This window comes from Typopeltis vanoorti, chromosome 21 (assembly GCF_054136105.1).
Source record: "Typopeltis vanoorti isolate ZY-2024b chromosome 21, IOZ_Tvanoo_1.0, whole genome shotgun sequence".
Taxonomy (NCBI): Eukaryota; Metazoa; Arthropoda; class Arachnida; order Uropygi; family Thelyphonidae; genus Typopeltis; species Typopeltis vanoorti.
In genome coordinates this window covers 24,446,913-24,461,198 of record NC_143569.1, presented here as the reverse complement: position 1 = coordinate 24,461,198, position 14,286 = coordinate 24,446,913, and the positions used below count along the sequence as shown (strand labels likewise).

The 14,286-nt window shown below is 36.2% G+C and overlaps 2 protein-coding genes across 3 annotated transcripts in view; one reads left to right on the top strand and one right to left on the bottom strand.

Annotated features, from left to right (window-relative positions):
• The window catches only part of Gnf1 (germ line transcription factor 1), a 406,700-nt gene extending 405,910 nt beyond the window's left edge, over positions 1 to 790 (bottom strand). For both annotated transcript variants that reach the window (XM_090411514.1, XM_090411513.1), the window contains exon 1: positions 705 to 790. Coding sequence is in view for 1 of the 2 variants with exons in the window: in XM_090411513.1 (XP_090267639.1) it covers positions 705 to 707 (3 nt within the window). In the remaining variant the exon portion in view is untranslated. The remainder of the gene's footprint in view (positions 1 to 704) is intronic.
• Positions 791 to 1,239: 449 nt separating this feature from the next.
• Positions 1,240 to 14,286, top strand: part of Pask (PAS domain containing serine/threonine kinase) — a 401,386-nt gene continuing 388,339 nt past the window's right edge. The window contains exons 1-2 of the mRNA XM_090411081.1: positions 1,240 to 1,351; positions 7,978 to 8,128. Coding sequence (XP_090267207.1) covers positions 1,338 to 1,351; positions 7,978 to 8,128 — 165 coding nt within the window. The 5' untranslated portion in view covers positions 1,240 to 1,337. The remainder of the gene's footprint in view (positions 1,352 to 7,977; positions 8,129 to 14,286) is intronic.

Genomic DNA, 14,286 nt, shown 5'->3' with positions numbered 1-14,286 from the left:
TCCAATAAGTGGGACAGCAGTCTCACACCGTGTGGTGAAATTAATCACCCATATAATTATCTTTGCAAGTATGTCATTTTTCATATTCCTCTCTAGCTTAATCTACTACACTCTACAACCAACATGATCTCTCCTCACGGTTAGCATTCATTTTCCAGATATCATAGTTTTCCTACTGCACCATCTTCATCACATTATCTTAACTTTCCAAAAATCAAGTGATCCCGTTGTCTGATTAAAAGTTTTAATTGACAAAATTTATTTATTGTTACTTTCATTGTGTCAGTTCAAAATCGAAAATTTCCTACTACTGTGTATGTGAAATTGTGTTTCTTTACTTATGGACATGGCATTATTTTATAACCATCGTTTTCTCCTCCCACCAAATATCATGTACAGACATAATCTTCATTGCAAGAAAACAGGAAAAAAACACTTTATTGCGGTATATTCACAGAATTTTAAGATCGGACAGCAATTATAAAATTAACAAAAAGAAAGCAAATGTTGAGAATGTGCTATTTCATAGTGCACTCCTGTCAACACGTGTTATTCTAACCACGTTTTCTTACGGCATAGAACTGATAATAGCAAGGCAATATAAATCAACCACACGCAGTATGTTTTTCTGAGACCCATTTCCTTGATTATTATCATTAGTTTAAGAAACGTTGCTATAAACAAAAATATGAAAATAACTTTACCATTGTTGCTTAAATTATTTTCTTCTTAAACTCTATTTCCGCAGTGTGATTTGCTGAAGGATTCTATATCTCACTTAAGTATCTCACTTAAGTACCGCAACCCAACATAAACTGACTTGCAAGTAATACGTTAAGTGCTACAAAAAATATAATACTAATGACACTACCATTAACACTATACATATGAATAATATGCTATTCCAAGGAAAGTATAAAGCTTAACAGACAAGATGGAAACGGTTTAAGTTGTCAAAAAACGAGAGTATTATTTCCATGGCGGTCGAATTGAAAGAGTGATCTTAGTCCTTCAGTGTTGATCGAAAAGCTGTATGAACGATAATGCAACGCTGTTTTACTTTTTTGAACGTATAGAACATAACTGATTCCATATAAAAATCTCCGTGCATAGCACACTATTAAAGGGAGTACTTCTGATGCATGACATGCAAAAGTAGTTTTCGGTTACAGAGGGAGTTAATAATGGTGCATTTCATCGAGAGTATGAATTTCTATAGGTTTTCCTAACAATGGCGGTCTAATTGAAACGGTAATAGTGGTTCTTAATGATATTTAGTGTTCTCTTTGTGACTGTTTCGTTTAAATGTTTTGCTATCATCTGAAGATAAAAACGTAATGGAGGAAAGCAGGTAATAGGCTGTCTTTGATTTAGTTATTGTCACTATAGCATTAAGTATACTGTATCTATTGTATCCTTAGTTACGATGTTTACAAACGCCGATGCATTTCAGTGATGATGATGCTTTCCCCCCCGCATCAATTAAAAAAAAAATATATATATTATCAAGACTAATATATGAAATATAAACAGCATATATATTTCATCTTCATTGGTTATTTACGTTGCATATTTCGTGCTGTTATTTTGCGAAAATGAAACTCAAATGATAATTACGTTCCACAAGGATTTTAAGTTCTATAGTACCTAGTTAGATTGACAGTATAAAGCTAAATATCTATGGGATTCTAAAATTACTTGGTTGCTTGCTCTTCATTTAGAGAATTCGCTTTGAATTGAAATATATGTACGTTTGAATAAACTGACAGGAAAAATGCCGATGCAAGAATATGGTAGGAAAGTGTCAGATGCACTAGAAATAGCTGAGTTTTTAAGTGTGCACCTCCAAGGATTCATTGTGGGAGGGCACACTACTTCACTCCACAACTCACTGTTTCCTCTACTTAATCCTCCAACATTCTTGCAATAATGCCTGCTGGGAGGGAACAGAGTAAAAACAGACGTAGTGAATTAGAGATATTAAGCCATTAGAAGAGCTTGATTTGAATACAGAATTTGGACTAGATGGAATGTTAATATTATGTAGAGTTATGGACATTTCTTGTGGGAGTGTGTGTTTGTGTGTTCTCTGTTCAATTTACCTGTTTTCAGGATGAAAAACAGTTTCTGGGAGGGGAGGAGGAATTATTGTCCATGTATAAATCAAAAGGTACATTTTCTTTTCATCCTGACACCAAAATGCAGTCTTGCATTTGTTTATTCTTACTACCAAAACACCGTCTCTTGCAAAGAGATTTCAGCTCACCTACCCTTACCCAGCTAATACACATATCATGAGATAGAATCAAGTCTCTGTTTAAACTAACATTTACCTTCAGCATCTCCTGACATAGACACATCATTTGGCTGTAATGCCTGCTGGAGAGAACAGAGTAAAAAAATAGACATAGATGAGTTAGAGACATTAAGCCATTAGAAGAGCTTGATTTGAATACAGAATTTGGACTAGATTGAATGTTAATATTATGTGGAGTTGTGGACATGCCTTGTGGGAGTGTGTGTTCTCTGGCAATTTACCTGTTTGTAGGATGAAAAAACAGTTTCTGGGAGGAGGGGAAATTATTCTCCATGTATAAATCAAAAGGTACATTTTCTTTTCATCCTGACACCAAAATTCAGTCCTGCCTTTTGTTTATTCTATGTTTATTCACAAGCAAACTTTTTTAAGTTTGCTTGTGAAGTATTTTCACAACTAGGCTACTTGTATATAAAACCAATTCACATCAACTGCTCAGTATCCCATGATACAAAGCACGCTTGCTTTCCGATGTGTATATTGCTATGCATCAAGGGAATGATTACTAGCCAATCGACCTTTATTGAAGTTTGATCAATGGGAACCAGACAGGAAGATACCAAGGCTAAATTAATGCAGAAATCATTTTCCCATATACAAGTAATAAAAAGTATATCACTTTATTAATAAAATACTCTGATCACAGATAGTTGTAGAGAAGTTTTTTTTTTTGTCTTTATAGAGATTGGTTGAATAAAGAAAAGGCCTCTAAACTACAGGGACTGCATCATATGGTTGCAGGAATGAATGTGTTCTGGTTAAATATAGAGAAAAAGACAAAATAAATGATAACTGCTGGCTGGAGAGAAAATATGAGAAATTCTTACGAAAAGCCTTATTGAAAATGTTATTATTGGCAACAATATCATCACACTGATTCAAGAGTATACAAGAGATTTCAAACAGTATATGATCAGCATTTAGTTCTTAACGAGATAAAAATGCACATCAAAAGAAGAAAACCATGTAATTTCAAAAAAAGAAGTAAAGTCAAACAGCTTTCAGTGTACTAAACTATGGTATAAGGTGTTGGAAGTTTTTTTCACTTGGTTAGACTATAATAAATTTAGTTTAATCCTTTATCCAAGTGTAAGCAAACAAAGTTTGCGCCTGAAGTATCTTCAGGATACTTCAGGCTACTCGTGGTAAAGGTGGACCAAGCTCTCATCACTCCTTGTCTTAGTATCTCCCATAATGCAAAGCACATCTCCTTGTGGACATGTATGATGCTCTCATACCCCAAGGAAAGGGACCACTTCTGCACAAAAGCACATCAGTGGAAGCAATAGAGAAGTCTTATTTACCTATACGAGTTGCCAAAAGGTGTCACACCTTATTAATAAATTACTAAGGCAAGTGATATGAAGTTTGTCCACCTTTGCCATGAGTTTCCCCAGTCCTGAAGATACTTCAGGTACAAACTTCGTTTGCTTACACTTGGATAAAGGGTTAAACTAAATATATAATTTAAAGGACTTGAATAGATTGTATGAGTATGTGGAACTGTCAGTTCAAATTTGCAAAGTTGTGTAAGGTTTTGAAATTTGATAAACAACTATGGGATTCAAAGTATACCCTTGGAAGAGAAACTTTAAAGGAGTAGAGGAGATGGCAATGATACAGATGACTCTGGCATGCTGAAATAAAGAGGTTATGATTCTACTGTATAAGGCCTTGATAATGCATATTTGGCTGGAGAATATTCGCTCTCTAGCCAAAAGGCTGCAGATTCGAATCTTGCCATGGGCATGGATGTTTGTGATTGTCTGTGAAAATACTAGTGGTGGTGATGTGGACAGTAGATGGCATTGGTGTAGATGATACGGTTCACTGTAGTTGGTGGAGATGGTGAGTTGTAGTGGATGCCCTCCCTCAATGAGTCTTTGGACTCCTTGGAGGGATCACGTAATAATAAATAGTAAAATAGTAATAAATAATGCCTCCTATGGATTATTGTGCACAGATTTGGTCACTATCTTTTCATGGTGATGAGGATATGTTAGAAAGGGTTCAGAGAAGATTCACAAAGGTGGTCAGTGGTCGTTGGAATATGAGGTCAGATTGAGAGAATGTAAACTGCAAAGCCTCGTGAATAGGAGGAATATGATTGAAATATATAAGTTAGTCAGGAGGTATTATCAGGTTGACATGGAACAGGTTTTTCATAGGATGGGAGGCGAATAGAACAAGAGGCCATCCTGGAAACTGTATAAGGAGGGTGTGCACAGAAGAGTAAGAAGCAGGTTCTTTGCATGTAGAGTGGCTGGTGAGTGAAATGTGTTGTGAATGTAGACACAAACTCTGAATTCATTGAGGTGCGATGTTAATAATAATAATATTCTTTTGTGACTGTTTGATTTTTTAAATAAAAAAAAATTAATTAATGTTCAAATGCATTTTATTTTTGAAAACGAAATCACTTGAAAATTAAAGCTGTATTCTACATAAGAAAAGTTACATACATACATACATATCAAAACAACAAAAATTGTGATTTTTAAAAGGAATGAATTGCATTTTAATGGGATTGGTTGATCTGTATCAGTCAATCACAGATTAATTTAACATTAGGTATAATGCTGGAAAGTATTATACCTAAAAAAATTATTTTTTAATTATTAATTAGAGTTTTTCATGGAACATTTGTTCCCACATCACTGAACACAGTTGGAAAGCAGACTTTGTTCGCTCATTATCAGCATGCCCGTTGATTTGCTCAGGTGAATTCTATCCTGTGAGCCAGATGTTGTGTGGCTGTTGGGCAGCTGAACAATGTGTGATAAGTGTTTTTTTTTTTTTTTCTCCCAGTGACTCCATCTGTGAAAATACACTGGAAGTTGCTGTGGTGAACAATGTTAGATATGATACATGGTTCAAACTCATGAATAAGTTTGAATTAGGTTCAATCACTTTATTATTATTATTATTATTATTATTAAACAAGACCTCATGGAGTAAAAGACTCATCTAGGAGGTCCTTTTATCTCACACACATCTCATCATACCGGGTCTTAAACACATTCAAACTCCTTGCAGACACCACACTCTCAGGCAAGGCATTCCAATCATTCACAACTCTTCACGAAAAAAACCTGCCTCTCACTCCCCTACTCACACCCTCTTTATACAGTTTCCAGGGATGACCTCTGGTTCTCCCCTGATCTCCCACTATTCTCTGTAGAACTTCTCCACCATTGATCCTATAACAACCCCTTACCAACTTGTAGGTCTCTATCATATCTCCCTTCTTCCTTCTCTTCACTAGACTCTGCAAATTACATCTTTTCAATCTTTCCTCATACTCGACATTCCAGAGGTCAGAAACTACCTTAGTCAGTCGCCTTTGGACCCTTTCCAACATCTCTTCATCCTTCTGAAAACCAGGTGACCAAATCTGGGCACAATAGTCCATGTGTGGCCTAATCAAAGCCTTATACAATGGAACAAGAATCTCCCTACTTCTACACGTCAGTGTCCTCCTCATCATTCCCAGAAGTCTTTGTGTTGTCTTCACAATTTTGGCAATGTGTCCCCTAAATTTTAGATCCTTATCCACTATCACTCCCAGATCTCTTATTTCCTCTACTTCCAACAATATATTCTCACCAAGCATAAATTCTGCATCCCATCTTTGTTTTCCAAATTTTAAAACCTTACATTTTGCAACATTGAACTCGCATCCCCATTTGCTTGCCCAATCACTCAATTTATTCAAGTCTTCTTGCAAGGCCACAACATCTTCACTACTCTTTATGGTTCGTCCCAACTTTGCATCATCTGCAAACAACTGAATATCTCCATCCAAATATTTGCCAATATCATTAATATACAAGTTAAATAGTAATGGCCCTAAAACAGATCCCTGAGGCACTCCACTAGTGACTTTCCTTTTCCTGGATATTGCACCCCCATACACAACTTGTTGATACCTATCAGATAGCCAGTCTCCAATCCAATGCACTAATCTGATATCCAACCCCATCTACTCTAGTTTGACTGTCAACTTATTATGAGGTACTCTATCAAAAGCTTTTGCGAAATCCAAGTATATTACTGTGTATCCTTCTCCTCTGTCCAAGGAAGCAGTCACTTTATTGTAATAAGTAAGTAGATTACTAAAACACGACCTCCCTTTAGCAAATCCATGCTGTCCATCAAAGATTATACCATTGTTGTCAACCCAACTCTGGATCCTAGTTCTCACAAGCTTCTCCAACGACTTAACCACAACACCTGACACACAGATAGGCCTATAGTTTGATACTTGAGTTCGATCACCTCCTTTATGAAGTGGCACAATCTTGCCCTCCTTCCACTCTTTAGGGACTTGACCAAGTGCAAGACTCGTATTAAAAAAATATGTCAAGGCAGGTGTCAACTCTCTGGCACATTCCTTCAGAATACGCGGTGATATATTATCAAGTCCCACAGCCTTATTTACATCTAGTTTACTCAACTCCCCAAACACCTCTTGCTCACTTACAGTCAGTCTCTCCTCCCCATCATCAACTGCTCTTAATCTCTCCATGAAGTCACATTCACAAGATTGAAAGATCTTTATGAACTGCTCATTAAGTATCCCCACCACACATTCTGCAACAGCTGTCTTTATACCATTTCCTCCAATCAATGTCATCCTTCCATAATCATTCTTTCTTTTGCTGGCTACATATCGAAAGAACTCCCTAGGATTCTTTTTAGCTTCATTAGCTAACTGCTGTTCATACTCTCTTTAGCTGCTCTCACCAACCAAGTCACCCTCCTTGCCTGGTCTTTGTAGACCTCATGAAATTGGTTACTTCCACTTCTCTTATGCTGCCTCCACATTGTTGTTATAAAGTGGTGTGTTGAATAGTTTTGTATATGAACAGATGCATTTGCATTTCTGTGTGCACTTTTTCTCATCACTTGATATGGGGTATCTGCAGATCTCTGGAGAAATCTACTATTGTGCAAAAATTTAAAGGTTGCAGTAATAGAAGTAGGGTATATTATAAATCCATCCTTATTTCACACTGAATATATTGAAATGGAGAATGTTTCATTACATTTGGCTATGAAATAAGGATAGATTTATCATCTCCTCAATTTCGATTAATTTGCTTTGCAGAAATAAACCTTTTTGACTCCCTTTTTCAGTATTTGCACTTTTTTTTTTTTTCCCAGATTACAAGGGAAGTTTTAAGTGAAAAATAATTTTTGGCAATATTAAGAGCAGATCAAGTTAGTATTTGTTAGCATCATATAAAATTACAAAAATGAACGAATGAATTTTGCTAATAAATGAAAAAAAAATCATTTCACAGTGACAGATTAACAAATATGAGCAACATTATCAAAGAACAACTGTCCATTCACTCAATGGTTTCTCATCATAGTAAGATTATTTCATTTGGCTATGTTGTTTTAGGTAATATATCTACTGTATTTTAATTTTAAACTGATTTGACCGAATTATGACCTGATCACTTCAAATCAATCAGTTATCTAATTATAGTTAAAATTTCTGTTTTCCTTTGCATTTTAAATTAGTGCCTTTTACTTAAAAATAAGTAATTTTAAGTTACTTCTGTTGTGTTAAAATTGTGACACTTTATTGTGTATTAATAAAATATTTTTTTTTTTATATGTAAACAATGTACTTTTTTTTTTTTTTTAAGGAAAATAGATGTACCAGCCCAGATACCACATGTGAGTTCTTCTCCTCATTTGTTAAGTCCATCAGTCAGAAAAAGTTGTTCATCTAAATGTTGTGCATGGCCACTGAATTGTAAAAATCCTGTTTCTGGTTCACCTAAACATATACCTCATGTGAGTAAACTTTTCTGTTTATTCTGCCAGTGTTTAGATATTAAGTATAGATGTGAAATTGCCTGAAATACTTGGTTCTGATCAATAGAAGAAAAAAAATAAAAACATCCTGCTTGTTTAAACACTTTCTATTATTACACACACAGTATGCGTGTGTGTGTGGAAAGTTTTTTACCTTTGGTATACTATACGTTAAAGATACCAAGCAATTTTATAAACTTGGTTTTAATCTTTTTTTCCATAGTAAGCCATGTTTGCGCCTGAAGTATTTTCAGCTAGGCAACTCGTAGTAAAGGTGGACTAAGCTCTGATCACTTGCCTCGTAATGCAAAGCACATCTCCTTGTGGACATGTATGATGCTATGCATTAAGGGAAGGGCCACTACCCAGACCGGTTTCGCCCTTTGAGGTCGCATCAGTGAGAGCCAGACCTTGAGGTGATGATGCCAAGGTTGAAGTAATGCAGAACTTATTTTTACCCATACGAGTTGCCACAAGGTGCTTTGACCTTATTAAATAAAAATCTCAGGATGAGAGATAGATGTAGAAAGTTTTTTTAACTTGGGTAAAAAGGTAAGTGAACTTGGCTTACTTGGGAAAAAAGGATTAAAACTTTATAAAATTTCTTGTTATCTTTAACATATAGTATACCCACGGTAAAAAACTTTCTACATCTATCTCTCATACTGAGATTTTTATTTAATAATATCAAAGCACCTTGTGGCAACTCATATAGGTAAAAATTATAAGTTCTGCATTACTTCAACCTTGGCATCACCACCCCAGAGTCTGGCTCCCATTGATGAGACCTCAATAAAGGGCGAAACTGGTCTGGGTAGTGGCCCTTCCCTTAATACATAGCATCATACATGTCCACAAGGAGATGTGCTTTGCATTACAGGAGATACTAAGGCAAGTGATCAGAGCTTAGTCCACCTTTACCACGAGTTGCCTCAGAGCTGAAAATAGTTCAGGCACAAACTTGGCTTACTTGGGAAAAAAAGGATTAAAACCAAGTTTATAAAATTGCTTGGTATCTTTAACATTATCTACTCTATAATATAAAATGACGTCTTCTTTTGTAACGTTTTTTGTCAAGTTATTTGAAACGTTTTGAAACTCAGGGGCTACCCTCAGTGTCGAGTCTTCAAATTCAAGTCATCAGAATTCAAGGAGAACTGTCCTAGCAGTCTGGAACTCGGGGGGGGGGGCATTGCAAAATCAGAAGCTCAAATGTAGAGAATCGGTACACAATAAATAACGGAAAAAACTCACGTAGAAAGATTATTTATTAATATAATTTTCGCCTGTGTGTCACAGGCATCTTCAGTACATTAAGCTCAAAATTAAACACTAACTGACAATTCCAAAAAGCGCCACCTAAGTAGCTGGTGTAAGATAACTAAAAAGGTCAATAACTTTCCTAAAAAAAAAAAAAAAAAAATAAAATAAAATACAATAAAAAGTTAGGAAAGATTAGCTGATTTGTAAAGTACTGTCTCCCATAAAGGGGATAGACGTAAGCCGTCGGATCTATTTAAGTTAGGAGAATGAAGTAGAGTTTCACATGTTTCTTTATAAAGGCGTTCCATGAGAAACTGACTTTTGTGAAGAACTCTTGTCTTTCTCCAATGAACTCTGTGTCTAGTGAAGATGGCATGTTCAGAAAGTCCAGACTTTTCAGGTTTAAAGTATTCAATATAAGATTGGTGTTCTTCTAGCCGAATAGAGGCAGATCTTCCCGTTTGTCCGTAATAAGATAATCCACAAGAGCACGGAATCTGGTAGACACCTGGATGATTAAGATGTGGGGGTGGGAAATCTCCACCTTTCTCACTTGTCCTTAGGAGAAGTGAGAAAGGTGGAGATTTTTCTAAACGGTCGAAAGGTAACAAAAATATTCAGTGGTTTTAAAACTTTTGCTATACGTTTACTGATGCCTTGTACATAAGGGATAGTAATGCACGTTATTTCTTCTGTGTTTGAAGAGGAAGATATATTAAAACTACTCAAAGTTCTTTTAATGAAGCAATTCTTATAACTATTAGATAGAAAGGAAGAAGTTATGTATTGTAGTTCTTTCTGTAAAAGATCGTCTGTAGAACAAAAGGAGTGGGCCCGATGAACCAGTGTTTTAATAGTTCCTGCCTTTTGACTGGGATGGTGATGAGATTCCGCATGGATATAATGGCCTGTATGAGTCTTCTTTCTATAAACCGAGAAATGTAGGTTACCATCTGGTTGGTGAAGAATTAGAAGATCTAAAAAGGCTAACTGCTTATTTGATTCTACTTCTAGGGTAAACTTGATCCTAGGATGAAATGCGTTTAACTTAGTGAGAAATTGTTGAAGTTCATCAGAAGAGCCATTCCATACAGCAAAAATATCATCGACATATCTGAACCAATGCGTAGGTCTGGGAGAAATATTGTCAAAGATACGTTGTTCAAAATGTTCCATAAAGAAATTGGAGATAGCAGGAGAAAGAGGTTTACCCATTGCTGTTCCTTCAATTTGTTGATACAACAACTTATTTTTAAAGGAAAAATAACCAGAATTTATTACAAAATCAAATACGTTTACAATGTCCTAAGGAAATTCCTGTTGTAGTAATTCAATACTTTCCGAAAGAGGCACATTTGTAAATAAAGAAACAACATCTAAACTGATCATGATATATAATGTATCTACATGGAATGAAGATCAAAAGAAAAAACTTAAAACCTTCTTCGGTCGTCCACCTAGATTGTATGGTCTTCCGAAAGTTCATAAACCAGGCATTCCGTTGACACCAGTCGTAGATTGTATAGGTTGGCCTACTTACAGAATCTCAAAATTTTTATCAAATTTACTCTCCTCTTCAACTAGAAGAACTGATACTTATATAAAAAAATACTTTGGATTTCAGATCTTCATTTGGATGTTTCTGATAAAAGTGGGTTGATAACAGTGGTATGCTTTGTACTTATCAGCATGTGTTTGTTAAAGGGAGATCATGTTTTACCACCTTATGTACTATAACAAGGTGACAAATGTATTATGCAAGGAAGATGCATACACAGAGATATACTAAGATTTTGCAAAGGCTTTTGATAATGATAGATTAGTGAGTTGGATAGACAACTGGCTCTCCAATAGGCATTAGCAAGTGGTTTATGGGGATGGCAGGGGTAGCCATATCCTGGAAGAGGAAAGTCACTAGTTGTGTAACACAGGGATTGCACACGATTGTTATTGATGTGCCACCAATAACAATTGGTGTGGCACCAAATTGTCCCATGTGGGAACATTGTTATTTAATCTGTATATTAATGATATTGGGATGGGTTTAAGTGGTGATTATACAACTGTTTGCAGATGATGCAAAACTGGGAGAGTGAGCAGATATTGTGACCTTACAGGGAGACTTGAATAGATTGTATGAGTGGGCAATAATATTGGACTATCAGTTCATTGTTGAAAAGTGTAAGTTTCTGAAATATGGTAGGCAAAAATTGGGATGCAGAGTATATACTTGGTGGAGAAATTTTGGAGGAAGTTGAGGAGTCAGGAGACATTGGAGTGGTGATGGAGACAACGATCTGAAGTTCAGAAGTCACATTGCACAAGTTGTCACATCAGATGCAGAGGACCTTAACCTACAAAAATAAAGATATTCTGTTGTATAAAGCTTTGATCAGGCCTTTATGGATTTTTGTGCACAGATTTGGTCCCCTGGATTTCATAGTGATGAGGATATATTGGAAAAGATCCAGAGAAGACGCATTCATTCATTTCGTATGGTGATTCAACGGCTGTGAGCCCCCTTTTACGGGGGGGTGCAGCGCCACCTTAATCCCCCCGCCATTTTTATCTGGGCTCAGGACCAGCATAGCTGACAATTCAGACCTATGGCTGAAGCGATTGTCTTAAGTATTCCTGACTGTCTCCATGTGTGTTCATGGGGCTGCTTTGCCTGCTTGCGGGATGAAAACCCCCAGATAAACTGGTGGGGGGGGGCATCTGCCCATGTCCAAGACTGGCAAACTTGGCTATGGCTGAGGAAGATCCTTCAGCTCCTCACATCTTCGATGGGATTGAACCTAGGACACTCCTTCTCCAGGCATATGGTTGTGAAGCACTTAGCCACTAGGCTAACCGCGTGGCCATAGAGAAGACTGAAAAGTGGTAATTGATCTTTGGGATGTGAGATTGAGAGAATGCAGTTTCTGTAGCCTTGTGAATAGGAGGAAGAGAGGATATGTATTTGAGACATTTAAGTTGGTATAGGGTTATTACTGGTTTAATGTGGAAGAGGTTTTTCATAGAATAGAGTTAGGGGATAGAACAAGGAAGCATCCCTGGAAGCTGTATAAGGAGTGTGTGAGCAGGCAGACATAAAGAGCAGGTTTTTTTGTATGGAGAATGGTTTGTGAGTTGAATGGATTGCCTGCCATTGTGGTGAATGTAGATACACTGAATGAGTTTAAAGCATGGTTTGATGGGCTTTATGTGCAACAGTCTGTGCACATAAAAGACTGACTCAGATGAATTGAGGTCTCATTGGAGGTGGGGAGATATTCAGAACTAAATCAATCCAGAAGTCCCATTTTTTCCATATACAGGTAAGCAAATGGTGGTTTGCCATTTGGCTACCTGTGTTTTCTCTTGATTAGAAAGTAAATTATGCTTTACAAAAAATCATCTTCATTTAATTCCTATCATGTATCTGTAGGTGGTGTACACGATATTATGATAGTATTACATGAAAAAGTTACATCATTATTAACTTCCTATTGACAGTTTTCCTCCAAATTTATTTGTAATCTCTCAAGACTCCAGTATTATCAATCTTATATCTCTTCTAGGCCAAATAGAGGCTGTCAGGATCAAATTTTCACGTTATGACAAATAGTCGAGAAATCGTGGGAATATAACAAAGATCTGTATTTAAGTTTTGTAGATCTGCAAAAGGCGTATGACGGTGCAAGAGAGAAGCTATTCAAACTGCTATAGTTGTATGGTGTCAGTGGAGCATTATATCAAACTTATGTTGCTGACTTACAACTCAAATAAAGCAATATTTAGTCTTTATTTGAGTTGTAAGTTGTAAGCAGTTAGAATTGAAGGAAGTACAGGAAGATGGTTTTTATGTTAAATCTGGTGTCAGCAAGGATGTACGTTATCCCCTCTGTTATTCATTATCTATATGGATCACATTATGAAGGAAAGTGGTATTAAACCTGATATCAAAATTGGAGATATTAATCTCAGCTCTTTACTCTGCAGATGATATCATCATCATCATCAAATTCCTGCCATGTACCCTCAAGGGGTGTACAGGATATAATAGTACTACATGATAAATTTACATCGTTACCAACTTCCTATCTACAATTTTCCTCCAGATCAGTCTGCTACTTGTCAAGACTCCAATATTATCAGATCTTATATATCTGTCGTCTAAGGCACGTTGTACTGTATCAATCCACCTATATCTTGTTCTTCCTCTGGGTCGTTTTCCTGCCAACCTGGCAGAGAACACTTGTTTTGTCAATCTTTCCTCGCCCATTCTGTTTAAATGACCATACCACCTGAGATTAGCTCTGCTAATGCATTCCTGGATGGTGAAAATGTCAAGTTCTTTCCCAATGTCCTCGTTTTTAATATGATATTATCATTGATGCCATCTGTTCATGCCTCTAATCTTTCTCAGGATTCTCATATCTGTGGTTTCTAGTCTTTGGTCAAGTGTTTTCCTTCTGACCCAGCTCTCAGATCCATAAGTTAAAACTAGTTTGAACACTGTCTTGTATACAGCTAATTTAGTGTTACGACTAATTTCTCTCTTATTCCATATGAATTTATTCAGTTGACTTCCTACAATACCAGCTTTATTGATTCTGTTGTCTATTTCCATAGTTAATTTACCTTCTTCACTAAAAATCGTGCCTAAGTAGGTGAAATGTTTTACTTGTTCCACAAGTTCTCCGTTCACAATGCAGTTGATATTTTTAATGATTCTGCATATTTTCATTGTCTTTGTCTTTTATTGCTGACCTTCATACCATATCTATTACAACAGTTATTCAATTTAGTCAAGGAATCTTGCAGACTCGTAGTGGATTTATTGATAAGTATAACATCATCCGCATAAAGCATACAGCTGACATTAACAT